The 19,233-nt window shown below is 33.9% G+C and overlaps 1 protein-coding gene across 1 annotated transcript in view; it reads right to left on the bottom strand.

Annotated features, from left to right (window-relative positions):
* CFAP47 (cilia and flagella associated protein 47) overlaps nucleotides 1-19,233 on the bottom strand; it is a 351,597-nt gene that overhangs the window by 17,024 nt on the left and 315,340 nt on the right. Inside the window, exons 61-62 of the mRNA XM_087759023.1 lie at nucleotides 5,614-5,785; nucleotides 3,992-4,153 (exon numbers count right to left, since the gene is read on the bottom strand). Coding sequence (XP_087615149.1) covers nucleotides 3,992-4,153; nucleotides 5,614-5,785 — 334 coding nt within the window. The remainder of the gene's footprint in view (nucleotides 1-3,991; nucleotides 4,154-5,613; nucleotides 5,786-19,233) is intronic.

Raw genomic sequence — 19,233 nt, 5'->3', positions numbered from 1 at the left:
TCGCTATTCTTCAGACAGCATTAAAATTAATTTTGTGTGATCAAGGAATGTTTTTAATTGAACATTTATTTTATACCTTAGGAAATGTGCCTAGAAGAAATAAGGAAAATATCCACAGTGGTGTTCAAGATATGAAATGTAGGTTAAGATAACTGTCTGCACATGCAGTCATTTTAAAGGTTAATTTCGTCTTTCTTCTCATCTACCCAGTCCACCTGTTTTTACTCTCTCTTTATTCTAGCTGTTTCCATAATTGGGTGGAGCCTTGGATTTTGCAGATACTACTCTGTGGAGACCATATTGATACCACCCTGTTTGCTTTTGTGATAGCAGGTGCTGACTAAGTATGGTTTTTTTTGAAGCATAGTTTAAGTTCATCTGAGAAAGTTCTTCAGTGTAAGAAATATCCTGTTTGTGATAAACACAGGACTGGAATAAGAGGTTGGGATGGAAGGATGGATAAAATTTTACTGTATATGGGAAGCAATACACGATTAAAACAATCACTAACAGGTACATGGAAAGCTAGAATTATGTTGGTGAAAGAAGGCTCTGTGTATGAGAAATAAGCAGATAGAATGAACAGGAGAGAATTATCTACCATCTTGACTAAACATTCAAAAGTAATGTAGTTTACAAAAAATTTTCAAGTGAACATAGTTTTCATATTTATCTATCCACATGTTTCATGTTGGCTACTGAAGTATTCTCACTGGAAAACAAATGAGGTAACATTCTGCTGTAGATGGATATCAGTATTTTAACGTTAAGAAATAAATCCAACCATCTAAGTATTTCTGTACTGCAACATATAATAGTAAATATTCTCAAAAAAACAGTTCTGTATTAATACAATTGTTCTGATCCCAAAACATAATTGATTAAAAATACATTAAGAAGTTACTTTCAGCAAAACAAATATAGGAAGCAATAGTTTTCTTAAGCAAAGCATCACTTCTGGAATTTTTAGTCTCTGTTTCAATTACAGATATCACACAAAATAATAGACCAATAATTTGAGCTAGATATCAAACAACTTTCTATAATTTTTATTTCCAGGGATAAGATTTTATCTGTTCTTTTTGGTTAATACTGCTGCCATTGGCATTCAATAATCCATTTGGTATTAAAACAAATACTAATGTTAACAGAAACATTAGAGGCTTGTATCAAAGCCAGTTACCTCAGTGGAAATGTTGCCAATGATTTCAGCTGGTGTTGAATTAAACCTACATTTATGACAAAACCTGATGAAGGTCATCTGTGACTCTTAAAAAATGGCAGATTTTTCTTATTTAACAAGTGAAATCTGCTTATTTGACTCTAACCAATCTCAATGCCATTACAAGAAACCATTCAACAATATGTCCCTTTTGAATTTGTAAAGCTGAAAGTAAAACATTGGACTATTCATATATCACAACTGTCCCAGGTGCAGACAGGTTTAAAAATGTATTTGAGTTTTCTTCATACAACAAAACTGCTTAGCTGCGTTCTCTGTGTCTTTCATTATTTATTGAAGCAGATATTGGGCTGTTTCTCACTGGGGGCATGTGTGTGTGTTAATTTTAAATGTATTAAAAGAGACAGAGTGTTACATATCTGCATGGATTCTCAGAGCTTTCATTATTGCAGATCAATTGCGAGCAGCGTAGCAACTACCTCCCATTTGTAACTGTTCATCATTCCTGAAGCAAGGACATCAAATGTAGTTATGGGTAAACTGGAAAATCATTAATTCAGTCTGAAATCTTTCGTACGCATTGAGGATTTTGCTGGGGAAGGGTGGAATTAAAGGGAGAAGCCCACATTTGAGTTGTAGTATCTGTAAAGAAAAAGAAAGCTAAAACCATTGACCTCATAGCTTTGTAGTGGTCACCAAAGGTGCTCTGGGGATCACTGAAGACCCTCATTCAACTTGGTATATAGAACAGAATCCTAATCTGTCCTTAATAAGATACTGAGCCTTTTGAGGGGGCTGTGGTTCTCAAATATTTTTGTTGCATCACTATGCACCCTGCTAGCCCAAAAAGATGTACAGGTCTTCTCAGTGATGCTGTGCAGCCACTCTGTCCTGCAAGTAGCAGAGGGAGAAAAAGACACAGCTGCAGAGTCCCTTTCTAGCAGGTTACTCAGAAATACATCTCTGTTTCTCCCCCAGTTACTCTCAAAGTAGCAGTGCCATGAGGTACTACTCAGCATAAGAAAGAAAGACAGAAGGCATCTACAGGCAGGGTGAAAAAAACCCCACCTCTCTCTAAGTACCAGAACTGATTCTGTATGGGATTCTTCTACCAACTGTTTACTTAAGAAAAACTCTAAAGGGCCGATCATTTTTTTTCAGGGAAGGTCTATAGGATGACACTCCATATCCCAACTGAAACTTTTAATCCATATTTTAATATTTCGTGGGTTTATTTTTAATCTAAGTCATTTGAGTTATTCAAGCATTAAATTACATCTGTAAAATATGGGTTTCTTGTGTAATTGCTTTTAAACTGCAGATCCTGTATGCTAAATGTTGATTGGCTGACTGTTCTATTTCTATAACAAAACCTCCAACACCAAAAGCTCCTAAGCAAATCAAAGATAAGATAAAGCAATATAAAACTTACAGAGCAGTTATTGGCACTATTTACAACACTGAGCTTATTCAGTACATGCAAGTGTTACATTTCATATTTGAAATGTATGGGGGGAACCCTTGTTAGGTAAAATAAAGTTGGAATTTGTTTAAGGGAAAAAGGAAATCTGTCTTCCATCATGGCTCCTTCTTTATATAACTATAATGATTCAGGTTTTATAACGCCTTTCTAGAGAACATTGGGTCTCTTCACTACTATCAAACACCTACCAGGAGATTACAGTATTGCCAGAGCAATTGCTTCACTTTTGTTCCTGAAACAGCCCATTCTGTTGAAGCTGTTAACTTGAACACTGTGATAGGAGCATTTTTCAGAGTCCTCAGTAATTATCGTCAATGACAGCCATCTAAAAGCTGAAACAACTGCCCATCTTAGATGTGCAGCTTTTGGAAATAAGCTCTTAAAAAAAAAAATCAGTTGGAACCAAGGACCCTTCCTGTTGAGGATGCAAGAAAAGCATGCACCTACAATGAAAGTTAACTATCAATCAGCATATCTAGCACACTTTCAGGATATACAGTAAAAAAAGTCAATTTTAAAGAAAAAAGGAAATTTAAAAACTTCCATGAGCTAATTAGATTGCAAGCGTCATGATTCTTCAGGTTCACTGTTTACTATTTTAAAACTTATCTATCAATACCACACAATTTATTCCTTCACTTTCTGCTGTAGACAAATGACACTATGGGTTTGCTATAACATTATGAAACTCTGAGAAAATAATGAAAAGTATGTAAAAAATATATTAACGGAGATTTCTGCAGGACTTTTAAAAAGGAGAGTAAGAAAATACGGAAGAATTATTTTATCTAGTGAAAAGGCAGAGTAGAGATGAATTCATAACAGGCTTATATAATAAAACAGGAATACTTAAAAAAAGTGGCACATTTAAAAATTTTTAAAGCACAATGCAAAAGATTGTTTTTAACTTTGTGTAAGTACAAAATACTTGGAAAAACAATCTGTTAGTAAAAACATTAAGGCTTTAATAGTGAGCCCTTAATATCACGACACACCTTCCTCAAATTCATGTTACACATTTTAACACACAAAAGCATTTTAGGGCAAAACTTTAAAGTCATAACATAACCATTGGGATCTATTCTGCAAATTTTCTCTTGAGGGGCTACAGCCTAAATGTAGAATGCTTCTGTTTTGTACAGTACAGCTTCAAAATCACATTTGTTACCTATACAATGCAGCATTTGAAATTAATGATGTATTACTGAAATAGCTACAGGCCAGTTGTTATGTTTCTGTTGCCCAAATCTATCCTATCTGATGTGTTTGAGCATGAGTTTTAGCCTCAGAAAACTGCATAGATACTTTATCATAAATATTTTTACCTTGTCTGGCTTGTAAGCCTAAAACCAACTACAGATTCCTTATTCAGGCCAACTGCTTCAATGTTGATGACATCATCCACTTCTGGTTCCGTAGCAATGAACAGCATTGGAAACTTCCAAACACCTCCTGTAGTGCACTCTACTACGAGAGTTGCTTCATTCCTTAAAATTTCAGATAAAAACATTCAATACATAGAACAACATTATAAAACATAAACTGAGTAAATTAATGTCCAAAATAAGCCTCGAGTGTGTAGAATTATACTACAGTAAAATGAAAATACAGATGGCTTTAAATTGGAATACATCCTTAATTTTATGTGACATGGTACATATCAGTTGCACTTAGACTGGAATGTAGACTAAATAGCACTTGATATTCACAGTAAAGTACAAGAAAGGACATAATATGAAACTAAAATGATGGTCACAGCCATGAGACTTGATTCTTCTTCTGCTTACTCTCTATTGAGTTAAATTTGTTTAACTCAATTTGGTTTGCTCATTATTCTTTATTTACTGTAATGTTAGAGGAGAATTTGGTCCAGAACATGTTAGCAGTTCAAATTAGAATCAGATAGATCTGACGAAGCTCTATGTACTTTAGAAAACGTGCCAGCTTCTGATGTTTTCAGACCATCTGAGAGTTGGTGCTGTAGATTCTGAAGATAAAGAAACTAATTAATTGCAGTCATTGAGTCCTCTACATGAAGCCTGATAGGTCTCAAGTACACAAAGATAAAAAAACAAATCAAAACAAAAAATAATAAAATAAAAAAGGACAGAGTAGAAATAAAAAGGGTTTCTAAATTAACCTCTCCTCTCACACAATGGCACTGTATGGTGTGGGTGGATAGTGTTTCCTAAAGGTTTGCTCTTTGTTTATTTCAGTTCCCTTCTGCATCCTAAAAATACCCTTTTTGCATGCAACCCATGATAGTTGGCAGTGACTGCTCCCTAACCTTCCTGGTAATGTGGAGCCTCTGAATTTACCGTGTGCCTGCATGTTATTGAAGCTTCTTTCCTCCCCATACACATCTGACTGCTTCAAAAGGAAGGCACAACTTCCCTCTCTCTCTGAAAGTATCTCCCTTTCACAGTTTCTTTTTAAAGAGGTGGGATGTACTAATGTAAATGACAGCAAATCCATCATTTTTCACATCGCAGCTATAAAAGAGGGTAATGTTTTCCTGTGGACTGTTGTTACTGGGGCACTAGAGACTAGTTTCAAATTCAATCATTCCATCCAGCCAAAGAATACACACACATGCTCATCTAGGAAAAGTTTATCAAGAATAACAAACCATCTTGTCTGTATGCTTTCCACAAATTCTGAGAAAAAATAATTTTCATTGGAACTCTTTCAATACTCCAGTGTTTAGAAGTAAATTGGTGCACACACAGACTAAGGCAGTAATTCAACAGAACCATCTAGCAGGCATTAAAAAAAACCAGTCAGTTTTAATACCAATACTGAGAAGTAGCAAGTCAAAATCTAAAATAATAGATCTCAGAGGTGAAAACAAAATGACTAAAACATTGCAGGGAGTTCTTTACATAGCTAAGAGTGACCAGACAGGATTTTATTGCATGTTCTGTTGGTATAAAGAACAGGAGCTTACCTCATTGGTTTGTTAGGTGTAAACACTATATTAAAGATCAGTGTTACGATCCCGGATTCTGTATCCCGTTCTCTTTGAATCAGATGTATACCAACCAAAGCTCCAAGCTGAGATTTAATTTCATTTGATTGATATTGTAATTCATACAGAAATTCCACTGTTGTAGAGAAACCTAAATGATACAAGAGAAAGAACAGTCTGTGTGCACTGTAACTTCACGCAGTTGGCTGGTTAGTAGTTACAATTATTTCATTTGTTACTAAAAATGACAAATAAGTAAAACTAGCAATTATCCAAAACTTGAGTGATTTGCTCCTGACTGCATAGCAAAATCTTCCAATTTCATATGACAGGCTATATAGTTTCCAGCAAAATGGAAGCTGGAGAACGTACTTAGGAGAACTGAATAGTAATAGCAATATTATTCTGGCTACCACTTCTGCATTATGGTGAGATATTTCTAGTTCATTAGTGAAATGAAAATTGCAAGAATGTAATACTATTTTTGAGTAATGCCTTTGGGACAATGTCAAAAAAAAAAAGTCATTAAGGACATCAGTGCCATTGATGGCTGCAAGCCTGAGAAAAAGTCTACAGAAAAACAGCGAAGATGTCACTAGCAGCCTCTTCTCTTATTCCCCATAGCAGCTATGAAAAGGCCAAGTAGTAATGACATAAGAATAAACAGCTGAGCTTCTTGAATCAAATGTCTCCTCCAGCTGTAATAAAGAAAACTGCAATATTCAGTATACAATAGCAATTTGTGCACAGAAGGGAACATTTCTAGGAGGAAAAGAATCTCAAGCTGCTAATCTATTTAAAAATTCTACACGTTTTATGGATGAAAAGTCTTTTAACACAACTACTAAATCCTACAGGAGATTTCATTTTACTATGCTCACATATCTCAGGGCACATTTTGAATTTTCACAGCTTAGTACAATGTGTTCTGCAGAACTCCTATCTATGTGTCCCTGTATATGCTGACTATAGGGTGCCAGTCAGCTGTAGAGTTAATTCCCAAGGCCTTCTGACTTGAAATTCTAAAATACAGACTACATATTTATTTTTATTTAATGAAACAATGCACCGTGAGATATTTGAACAAAATCTTACTTCTTTTTTGCCAATCTGTAATGCTACCCAGTGTCAGTGAGTATAGAAATGCTTTCCTATGCTTGTAGTTCTTTCCCCTTTTCTGAAATGCAGAGATTCCTTCTTTCTACTTCATTCAGGTTTTGTTGCCAATGTTTTTGGAACACACAGATTAACCCTAAGAAATGTAGCAGCTTATATTGAAACATTTCTGACTCTTTAAAGTGGATCCTTCACACAGACATCTGTACAATTTATGCTAGATCGAAGCGTTACACAGACATAAGCAAAATATTATTACCAACATATGGAATTATTGGTCATAGTAGATATACACTGAGTATCAAATATACAGGATTTCTATGTATTAATCCATCTATTATAAAATTACTTTATTACAATAAATGTACTTTGTTATAATGAAATTAAACATGAACATTTTTCCTACGGTTTATAAAATTTCTGGGATGATCCTACATTGTTCCATGCTTTGTTGTTTCTCTATCTGAAAAATATAATGTTTATAGCATGCATTGAGATTCCCACACAGCCCAAGGCTTGTAGTAGACACCCTAGACAAATGCCAAAACATGAAGATTCAGACATAAAAATTAACTTATGGGACAGAAAAGATGACATCATTTGGAGCATTACACAGTGAGAAAATTACAACTATTGAGCAGATGTTTCTTTCAGCAGCTATATCACACAACACTACTGAGGAAAAGCTTATTTTATAGTTCAGATGCTAGGAAGAAAATGTTGTGAATTGCATGCTGCTTTTAATATCCAAAGACATTTGGGTTTGGTTTGACATATGTATATAATATCTTTTAGTCAGAAGCAATTAAATATTTATATTTTTTCTGCTCCAGGCTGTTTTGTAACCTGTTCTATGTTCGTACGAAGTATTTAATTAAAATATTTTAATATTTACACCACCTAAGGAAAAATGATGCATTTATAAGTGTCAATATTTGAAAGCTTTGTTATGCTGGTCCCTTAGCTGGTTTTGATCTACACTGCCGATCTAGTTTAGGACTGTTCAAAATAGAAAAATGTAATTAGATTTTCAGCACAGCTGCCCTGAAGACTACTATGTTATCATACTATGGGAAGCCTCCGTGAATATGTTAATATTTGATTCTAGACAATTCCATAATACACATGCTGCCTAAACAAACTGTCAGAAACTAGAGGTAAAAAAAAAAGTTATGAATCATTACTAGAAATTTGTCTAAATTGTCAAATGTTCAGAGTTGTCTTCACTCTTAGATTTTCCGGTTTCAATTAAATTGGTGAAATAAGTAAAACATTGGACAAAAAATTAACATTTTCTTTAAAGTAATGCCAAATACAATATAGCATATGATTCAAATATGCCTTGACCCTTTAGCCCAGCTCTTTGTATGTTTTCATTCACCAGTTGCTTTTTTTTTTTTAAATCACCATTTTAATACAAGTAAAATTCTTATTTTATCTAATGCAAACTGTAGACTACATGTACAGGTATGAAGTATACCCCAATTAATCCACCTCTGTTCTGTAAATAGACAGCAGCAGGGAGAGTTTTAACCACATCTGACTCAACACAGAGATATTTATCAATCCAAACACTGGGAAGATATAAGCATGCTATTTATATACAGCTTGTTACATCTAGGGAATAGAAATTCCAGTTATAAAAAAAAATATTATTTTCTCATATTTCCTGAAGAATATTATGCATTATTTAAGTAAGAAAAGGAGTAAGAATATGTTTTTGACGTAATTATTCGAAGACAATTTTTTTTAAAGCATTAAGCATTTCTTGTTTTGAAAGGCAATTAATCTCAGTCTTTAAGTGTTTTCCTTTGTGCAAATAAAGACTTCCAAAATGTAGTATGCATTTAGGCAACATTTGTTTATGCAGAGTTACTGATGCAGCTATGTTTAAAAACCAGCGATATAGTTCTATGACATGGCTGTCATTTCTTTTCAAGTACTAGTAAGGATACTTCTTAAAAAGCACTAGAATTAAATTGTTGAGGATTTGTTTGGGTTTTTTTCAAATAACCTCTAAGAAGGTGAAAGGAAATAGAGCATTTTTTTTTTTAATTTATTTTCTGACTTATAAGAATGACATTGTGGAAAATGCAAGGATTTTACAATCTGAGCATATAAATTGGGTAAATGTGAATTTTTGTGATGGTTAGGATTTACTGTAAAACTAATTAATAGATGTCATACATCTAAAAGTTCAAAGATGAGTCTAACATGTTCACAAAATAAGAACCTCAGGAGTTTAAATGACTTTTTAATGGAAAGGAACCCGTATTCAAGCTTCAAAAGAGTTAATTACAAAGACATTGATGGGCCTAATGTCTATAGAAGGTACTGTGAAAGGCTCACTGGATATATCTGACCTGGAATAAAGTTTCACACTGTCATTAGAGAAGCCTTTGTACGTCCCCCCTATTTTTGAAAAGCAAATAAGTGTTTGATTCCACTGAAGACCAGCTCATTATACAATGTGTTTTCTAATGATAAAAATCTAATGGATGCTGGCCTGTGAGGCTGTAGTCTCTTGTGGATACCTAAAGGAGATCTAGCTACCTGAGCTCTCTGCAAATAGTGCTTAACCTGTGTTGGACTTGGTGACATAATAATGGCGAGGGGGATGAACTTCCTAAGGGACCCTCCTTACTTTCACACTGTCTCCCATTTCCAGTGAGGCAGGTGGAGATTAAAGCTGTGAAGGAAAGATGTTCAGACTGCAAAAATGCTTGTCCTTATTACAGAGGCTTTTCCTTGGATAGATGCAATAAAACAGAGATGCAAATGAATTCACTTAATTGGCCTTCCTCATCTCCCATTCAGCAGGCTGCAATCTTACTTGCAGTTATTTAATAAAGGAGGTCAACACAATCACAGAATACAAACACAGAATGAAAGCGCAGCCATTCATAAACTTGCAGCTTCATGTTTTTCAAAAGCTAGATAAATTATTTTATTTGGTGCTGAATGTAAACATATTGCACTCTCTCACTGATTTTTTTCCGCTGGTTCTGCTAATTCTTCAAGGCTAAATATCCATTGTGGCCCTGACAGCTAACAAAGATTTCTTCCTCTCTTGATCTAATAGTCTCCAAACTGGTAAAATAGAAACTACAGGACCAGACCTTAACTGCTTACTTCTACCAGACAGCTGGCATCTAATATTGACCTTCCAAACCTTGTGAAATATCTTCCTTCATAACTTTATTCAGCTCTTATCTGACACTTGTCCTTTTCCTGCTTTTCCACTGTTTTCCAGGAGTCTTCACAAACACTGCTGGAACTCAGTAGGCAGTGGGGAATGAACACTAAGTATGCCGTTATGCCTTACCAGCAAAAGCAGCAGCAGACAGAATACATTACTGTACAGTAGATTAAATCATTTTAATATAGTTTTCAAGTAAATAGTCAAGAGAATAGCAAAAGTGAATTATAAGAGTAATAAAGGAAAAAAATAAAAGGAAGCCTGGTGGTCAAGAACATTCTAACATTTAAGTAGACAATATCATCTGAGCAGGAAGAAATTAATCTCATCTGAGAAGTAAATATCTATTTCTCACTGTAAAATGTCATAACTCCAGGATAATAGCAGCAGAATAAATAAATTGCACAAGAACCCAAAAAGACCTGGTTGTAGCTGAATATGCCTTTCACTAAATTTCTTCATACAGGTAAAAAATTGCTGTATGTAGACCATTATAAATATCAGCAAAGATAACATCACATAGTTCATTAAATTCCAGACATCAAATTACCTTAAATACAAAGAAATGAATGGATAGTAAAGTGACCTCCTTCTGTTGATAATATACTCATTGATCCTCAATGTAATTCAAGGAAATCCTCAATGTAGTTCTTGTGTACAAATCATTATATCTCTGCCCTCCAAATTTATTTCTCCTTCCATATCCAATTAAAGCTTTTCATCCATATCTTCAAGGCTCTGCAAAATTCCACTCTTAGCCTCATCTTTTTTTACCCTGCATCCCACTGCCTATTCCCCTAGCAACCAACTTTGATATTTCTTTTCTAAATTTTCTCTTACATTTGATTTTTCTGTTTGCTAATTTTTTCTCTTTCAAAACAGTTTTTTAAAACAGATTTCTACTGCTAAAGCAGATTTCTACTGTAAAGAAAGGAGTGGAAAAGAGTTTCCTCCAATTTTTTTTTTTTTAAGAATGTCTTTCTGCAAAATACTGCATCATTTAGTGAATAAAATGGAAGTTTGTGAAACCATGTATATGAAATACACGGTGTGCATCTAGCATCTGCTGTTCCACATACATTTCTGCATTCTTCCTTGCAGGTAGTTTCCATATATTCTCTCTCTCTCTGAATCCTTTTTGGACTAATTCCCTTTTTATTATGTCTATCCATACTCCCCTCTTAACACTCTTTCTTTATTTTCATATTACTTGGCATAGTAAATTGAAAAAAAAACCTCAGGAAAAGCAAAAAGATTCTCATCAGCCCAAAGGATGTCTCACATTATCCTGCTTTGATCTGGCATTCTACTTAGATTTGTATACTAATCTATAAATTAATGCTTTAAAGGAACTGATTAAAATATATTTTTTCAAAAACATTGTATTCCTTTTTCAACATTCTCCTTTTTTATTTAACACTGTCTTCATTTATCTGGCAATTCTGGCAAATAAAGATCACATCTGTGCCTAGGCACAGGCAATGTCAAACCAGCTTCTTCAGGAACATAGGTTATGATGTAGTCTTAATTCACACAGACATTATTTTTTCCATGGTATCCTAACTCATTTGCCTCACTTTGAATGTTGCCCCCTGAAATCAGTAACAACTCAAGATGTTTTTTAACTTAAGCATTCAATTTGTGTTGGCCCACACAAACACTAAATTGAAAACAATATTATTTATCATTACAGGGTTTTCTACTGCACTCACTGTGATGATATCTATGCACTTCAATGCTTAAAGTAGTTACATTAATGACTAAAAGAAATTATGCCTGTCATTTGGAAGACCAAATTCCAATGCAAGCAAGTTTCTTCAGATTCCTTTGGAGGGGCAGTGTGTTTACAGATCACCAGATAACCTGCAGATCATGAAGCAATAGCAAGTTTGTTGTTTCCAGTCGTTTTATATGTCAGCATTATGGCTATTCTTTCCTCCCTCCTAGCTGCCCTCTCACCTCCAGAAGCATCCTAGTTTTTAGCCTTCTTTTTTATTGTTTGGTGGTTTACTGGAAATACATAACTCACAGGGCATGTTTTTTGTTTCGAGTTTTTTTTGACAATGCATCAATGACTGTAATTACCAATTTCCTATGGGTGGTTAAGAGGATATCAGTGTTCCTTTATCACACTCTTGTATTCAAAGACTTTTCTAGCTTTTGTTGTTATGTTGTATACACGGTCACTTTCTCTCTCTTTTCAAAATTCATTTAAACCACTGGCTTTAGAAATCTTTGTTACTCCTTGTCTTCCAACATTGTCAACATGTACTGTGTCAAGTATACTTCTGAGACAGAAAACACCCTTTTCCATATTTTGGAACATAACATTTCCATTCATGGAACTTTATTACTTGCCAGTTAAAATATCATTTTACTGCTGTATGAATGTGACCTTCCAAATGAGAAGAATAAATAGATTTAGCCTATCACTAGCTATTTCAGTTCCTTCACAGTTTCTTATTAGGGTTACATGCAAAATGCAAATATAATTTGTCCTACTGAATAAGAGTAATTATGCATTTAGAAATTCAAGCTCCTTCATAGTTACTTACAAAATTCTTCATGTTCAGGAATACAATCTTAAAATATTGTGGATCTAAGCACTACTTCGTAAATCAGCTGTGTGTCTATACAATGTATGGTGGTTTTCCTGAACTAATGGCGATACAATAAGTAAGTTTAAAATACCTGTTCCAAGAGAAAAATAAGTGTTTTCTCACTACTTTTAACATCTGTCTTGCAACCTGGGTGCAAAATTAGAACTGTTTTGTTTTTATAAAAATAGATTTTTCCGATCAGCCTCGATCAGTCTGAAATAATTTTGAAAGGAACACCTTGGCTGATTACTCCTAAAAATCAGAATTTATTAAACTGCACTAAGATGCAGTTCTTACTCAGCAAGGCCAGTTTCATTTTTTCAACGAATCATAAAGCACTGCTGTTTAAAATATTCCTATATCCAGGACCATTTATTTGCCGTTTGAAATTCTGTAGAGCTGACACAAACCAATCCAAGACTTCTTAATCTGAAAACTCTGAAACTAACATGCTTGAAATAACATAGCACATATGTAGCAAAAAGCTTTTTGTTGATTTTAAAGACACTTTTAACATCTATCAAGTCTGCCAGCTACAGAATGCAGCACTTACAGAAGCTGAAAAGACCTTACAATCTGATCTGTTGAGCAAGTTTGTTTTAGAAGATTAAGAATAGCTTGTTTTAAAATGTTTTAACTTAATTAGCAGATATTTCAGACATTATGTTACTTAATAACAATGGAATATCTTCTCTTAACATAAAGAGTCCAGACTGATCAGAATCTGGTTGTCTGTTGAACGCAATGAAAAATTCATCTTTTTTATGTGGGATGTCAGTAAGAGAGATGTGTCATGGGCATGTGTGTATTGTAAGGTTTTGGGTGTTGTTTTTTGAGGACATGTGAGAAGGACATATGCTAGCTGTTGTGATTTGCAATATATCCATTGATTCATGGTCATCATAGGAAACAGGGACCTAGGCACCAGGAAGTGTTTCTATTCTGTTTGTTTTTTTTTTTTTTTTTAAATAGCTGCATTTATTAGAAATTTGGATGACAAAGATGTCAACCTAGGTTATGTTGTTTCCCAGTATCTTAATCTAAATCACTAGGCAAATAGCCATGTGTGACTATAGACTAAATAACTTCAGCCGAAGATTTTCCCATGCAAAACAAGTTTTTTGTGGTTTGAAAATATGGCCCCGCATACTCAAAGCTCCCACTCAGTAGCTCTGCAAATTAAAAAAGCACACTACACAACAAATATAAACACAGGTAAAAGGGGTAATATAAACTTGCAATGTCAGATTGGGTGCTTCTCTGTATTTGTTTCTAACTTGTATGGGGATACGGAAAAAAGAAAAATTTCCTAGCAAGTATTCCTCACCTGCTCATATAAAAGTATTCTTCTTATAAATGAGATAGAAAGAATCTATGTCTTATATCACATCAAAATAACTTAAATGGTTTATAAGTTTCCTGATATAACTACAATTCTAATATCTGTGCTATGATATAACCTTTGATTTGATGATCACATATTAATTTTTTGTTGAAAATTAACAAAAATGTAAATTTATGCACACAGAACTCTCTACTGATGCAGATAAATTGTTTCTAGTACTGTCACTTGCATCTATAAGCATGTCTTAGATAGTTTTACACTATACTATAGTCTATTACAAAAGGATGTATTTTTTATCTTTTGACTTTTTAATATACAAACCAGACTTAGCCACAGAGACTAGAACACAAGACCTAATCACTAGGGTCATATTCATTTGCTTCCTTTTTCTTATCCAACAGATTGTATTCAGTTATACATAAGGTGGAACATTTATAACACAGGGGATTGTAAATTCTTCTACTATAAGACAGCTGTAATCTCATGGGAGGTATCCACTTGTGTTATTTTTTGGATACAAATCAAGTTTCAGAACTAATAAAAGGGTTGTGTAGTAAATTTCTGAGGTTTCACTCTGTCTTCCTCAGCTGGCTTGAAGAAAGAGTAATGGTTCAAGGTTACTATTTCATTCAATGTTCTGTGGTGATTCTATGCAACTTCTAGTTACTTGTCTTATGATTTTAATTTCTATCTATATCTTCAAAGCTTCAGATCAACTTACTCTTAAACTGTCAAAACTACAGGCCCAATGTACTTATTCACAAAAACATAAAGTTGTATACATTCTCGATAACAAGTGGGCAAGTTTTGTTTTTTCCTTTTTGCTTCATGTTTATATTGGAAACATGCAATGTAGGAGAGAATAAGGAAATCTAGAGTAGATAATCAATTTTCTCTGACAACAACAATATTTGAACAGTGCAGCCTCAGAGACAGAAGAAAACAAGGACAAATAATTTTAGCACGAAAATGACAATAGGATGTAATAACCTGGAAATGGAAAAGCATTTGGGATAGACTTGTTGTATGTGTGCGTATGTTTGTTATGACAGTGACTGTCAGGTACATTGTCGGAGGCAAATTTAGGTGTATAAACCCTCTGCTTGCTTTTTTAAGATTAAAAGCATGCAAACACCTCTGGGATAGACAGGGAGAGCACTGGTCCACTGCTCTTCTGGAAAACCTACCAAGTTCGCATCTTAAGGGCTTTGATTAGCTATGCTTTGTTGATGGCCCATAATTAATAAGAAAATAATGCAAAAAACCTAGTGCAAGTTAATGCAGATGGTTCATTGTGAGGTGCTATAATGTTGTAGAAGAACAACTAAGATCCTGGAGAGCCGTGCTAGCTATGGTTTTGACTTACAGAAGCTTTCCCAAAATATCTTTACAAACCAAGGGTGTAGTGGTGCTGTTTCTATGGAAGTAATACTTCCTTATCACCCAACCAAAGAAATTACAGGAAATTCTGTGAACAAGAAATGGCAGAAATGTAACTTTAGCAATCACAGTCGTATAACAATTAAAGTCATTAATAGACTCTTGCAGCAAATTATATTGCCTAGGTTTCCCTTAGCCACGAACTCAAAAGACATTTTTAAGAGATATCTGTTTGTGTGTTCTTGTTTCAGAGATATGTTATGTTGGGCTAGCTAATCAGTTCTTTTGGACTTCTCATTTTTTCCTGGATGTACATCATACCAAAAAGTAACACCAGGAAGAATTGAATCATTTCTCATTTTGTATTATAATTTTTGCACTTTTGTGAAGCTGAATAAATAACTTCAGATTAGTTTATAATTGATCTGCTTCCCTGTAAGAGTGGAATATTTTAACTGAGTATGATTTTGCATAGGTGTTAGAAAGTAATTTTAATTTACATAACATTGACTCTCATTCTTAAGGCTTGCAGATTTCAACATTTTATAATATGGCAAAGAAACGGAAATAAGTCACTGTCCTGTAAACAGAAATATAAGCAGTTACAAATTAATGTATGTTGACAATTCACAAGCTCTTTTTTCAGTATTTGTCATTAGTGTTCTAGTTATATTAAGAAATGGCAGTAGGAGGGGTTACTTGTGAGATAAAAAATTATGCTAAATTGTTTCTTTTTTTAATGGACCAAATGGTAACCTTGTATATCAACATCAGGTAAAGTCCTATTTGAAGTTCTGCATTAAAATGCCTGTGCATATTGCAGTTCAATAAAGAAAATAAACAATGCATCAGGTCTCTCCCATGGTTTACTCATAAATAAAGAAACAAACAGCCAGATGTTAACAAAAATTATGTAGCTGATAAAATAATCAATCTTGGCTTTCATTTCTACTCTGATGCCCTATTCTTTGACATCTCCTAGTTCCCTGTTTTCCAGCAGGAGTTGGCACCTTTAACAACAAGGTAATAATCCATAACAGAGTGACCCAAATGGGGGTTCACCCACTTGTCAACAGTTTCATGTTTCCATTGCTCACAGCTTTGACCAACTGTTAATCCAAAACAAACACTTTGTTGGTCTACTTCTCACAGAGTAAAAAAATCACTTAACAATCTCATTTATATAGCTAGAAGTCTCTCATCCTCAAATACCATTTCAAAAATGATGCCACAATTATTCTGACAATAGAGAGATGGCTTAAGTAAGATATAGGGCCACCTTCATCATTATTATCCTCTTCATATTGCTTTCAATATTAACCTGCTACACTTTATCAGCAATTAAATTAAAATCTCTGGATGAGAGATAAATCCACAAGAATATTTTGTCTCCACCTATAGTGGCATTTTTCTTTCTTATGCTGATAAGATTTCTTTGGTCATATCCAATTTTATTGAACTCATTTCTTAAAGGTGAGCTTCCCAATCCAGATCCATCACATCAAATTGGCATTTAGTGAAATCCATACCACTGCCTAACATAAAATCTTGCTGGGGAGGAATAGCTTTTAACATGTATTTGGACATGTTGTGCTTCCCCTGTTTCAAAAAGCTGCTTTAATGAAATTAAAGAAAATAGAGGCTTTCTGTATATTCTGATGAGTGTCAGGAATTTTTGAATGCTAGATAATTGCTATAAAATTGTATAGAATATATATATGAATATATATATATATTTGCTGGTTTTGTAAATGGTGAAACAAAGGGTACAGATACACTTTGCATAATGTATGCACATGTGCATAATGTATGCCAATGTACGTTATGGATTAGCATATCTGAAAAATGTTATTTAACCACTAGGTGCAATTGAACTGTCCATCTGTTTAGTCAGAAGTCAGCATAGCTGTGAAACTCGCGCATAACATAAAAAAAACCTCATACCTGTGCTACCCTACAGAACTTGGACAGCACTATTTCCCCAAAAAAATTAACTGTCATGAAACCTTCCGAGAAATAAGAACCCAGGAGCAAGGCACTAAGACTAGCCTTTGGGCTGTGAGAAGCACTGTGAATTAATAAAGACTAGGGAAGTTAATTATAAACACTCAGCCCTTATGGTTGGTTTATGTGATAAACTGAAGTAATTGAGAAGGACAGGTTACAAAGGACCATTACAAACACAGAGACAGAACAGGACTGATTAGTGTATTATTTCCTCAACCAGAGGTACACTCTGGCTGTGTACTCCACATGCTCTCAACACAGTCAAGTTTGGTTGCTTAGAAATTTGTGAATTTCAGTCAAATATTGATAAACTGATAATTTGTGCATGTTTGATATTTTTCTTAGAAGATCATGGAAAATTAAACATTTGTATTTTCCATTGAATATTTAAAGTAAACTAAAAAACCTGTTTTATTAGAATAAAAAATAACATTCTTCACACTCGTTTGGATGAATCTTGGGTCTTAACTTTCGTTTAGTGAAAAAAATGTCTTTAAAGCCATATGTAAGAACACAGATGAAAAATACGTATACGGTAAAAATATGCATTTAATACAATTGAAAATTATTTTTTAAAAGGGCCATATAATTGCTACATCTTAAACATTAAGCTTTAATTATTTGATCTCTGGAACTTTGCTGACTTCTGAATAACAAAATACATCATTTTAGCTAGACAGTATTTAGATTGTCCCCTCTTTCTTAAGGAATTATAATAATTTTCTGGTTCAAATGCTATCTTCTGGATTGGATGAAATTGAATTCTTTTAATGTAAAAGACATGCTTGAAGATTTTTCACTTCCCAAGAATTTATACTTGTCCAAATAATTTAAATACTGAAGCACAGTAGTAGTTGTTTAAATCTAATCTATTAGTAATTATCATAATTTATCTTTGCATATGAAAACTGCTTACTACACGTCACACATACACTCTGATGAATCCCTCTTTCAGAAGAGAAAAAACTAAAAACAGCTTACCAGGCTGTTATCTTAGAAGTTTATGCTTTTATTTACGTTATTACTGGTAGACTGGAGAAAGCTGAGATAGTACCATTAAATAACAGGCATCAAATTCATCTAGCAATAATGACATTATAATGTCATTGAAAACTATGAAAAGCACCAGAGTTATAAATGATCTTACTACCTATGGTGTAAAGCATTTCATTACCAGACTTCTTGCTTGAAAAGATGCAATGTCCCAAATCAATGTCTTGCAGCATGTGCAGAAGCCAGTGTTAATAGATATGAAATATTACTCCTATGAATAAAACAAGCACTGCACATCATGAATCTGCAAGTCTTTCAAAATGCTGCCTCAACTTGCTCAATGCATGTTCTTGTCAATTCAAATGCCACCATGTTGGAGGGAAATAGCCCAGGTATGTTTAAGGTAGCCTACTCATATATGACAAGTCAACAATGAGCTAAGCCTGCTACTCTATAGTAAAAAAGAAAAAAAAAAGGTAACATGTATTTTGATTCACAGCTGTTCTCAGAAGGCTGAAAAAAGTTATATAAAAGTATTTACAGTTCTCCAAAGAGGCAAACACACATTAGGATGTCTCATGTCATGTGTCATAATTTTTAAATAACATTTTTCTTAAAAAGTAGGATGACTTTGAACCCAAAAAGAAATGTAGGCTAAATCTCAAAGATGCAATAATTGATGAAGGTAAAATGTAACGGTGCACAATTTGTTGTAGTGAGTATGACTTAACACACATCTATTAACAGTCATACCGGGCATACAGTAGTAATAAGCATTCTTTTTTTACTACTTATACATTGTACTATTCTGTTTCAAAGAGAGATATAATATGAAAAGCTGGTGCATCTCTGAAGAAATTGATTTTCACTGTGTCCTCTGCTGATTAACAGTAAGTAGAAGCTATCTTTTTACAAAGCTTTATTGCTTCTTTCAAACAAGACCTCCTTCTTCAATCCAT

This window comes from Nipponia nippon, unplaced genomic scaffold (genome assembly GCF_047370975.1).
Source record: "Nipponia nippon isolate SJK-2023a ecotype South Korea unplaced genomic scaffold, ASM4737097v1 scaffold_2, whole genome shotgun sequence".
NCBI classification, from domain to species: domain Eukaryota; kingdom Metazoa; phylum Chordata; class Aves; order Pelecaniformes; family Threskiornithidae; genus Nipponia; species Nipponia nippon.
The sequence above is the reverse complement of the archived record's forward strand: the minus strand, read 5'-3'. Positions and strand labels throughout refer to the sequence as shown.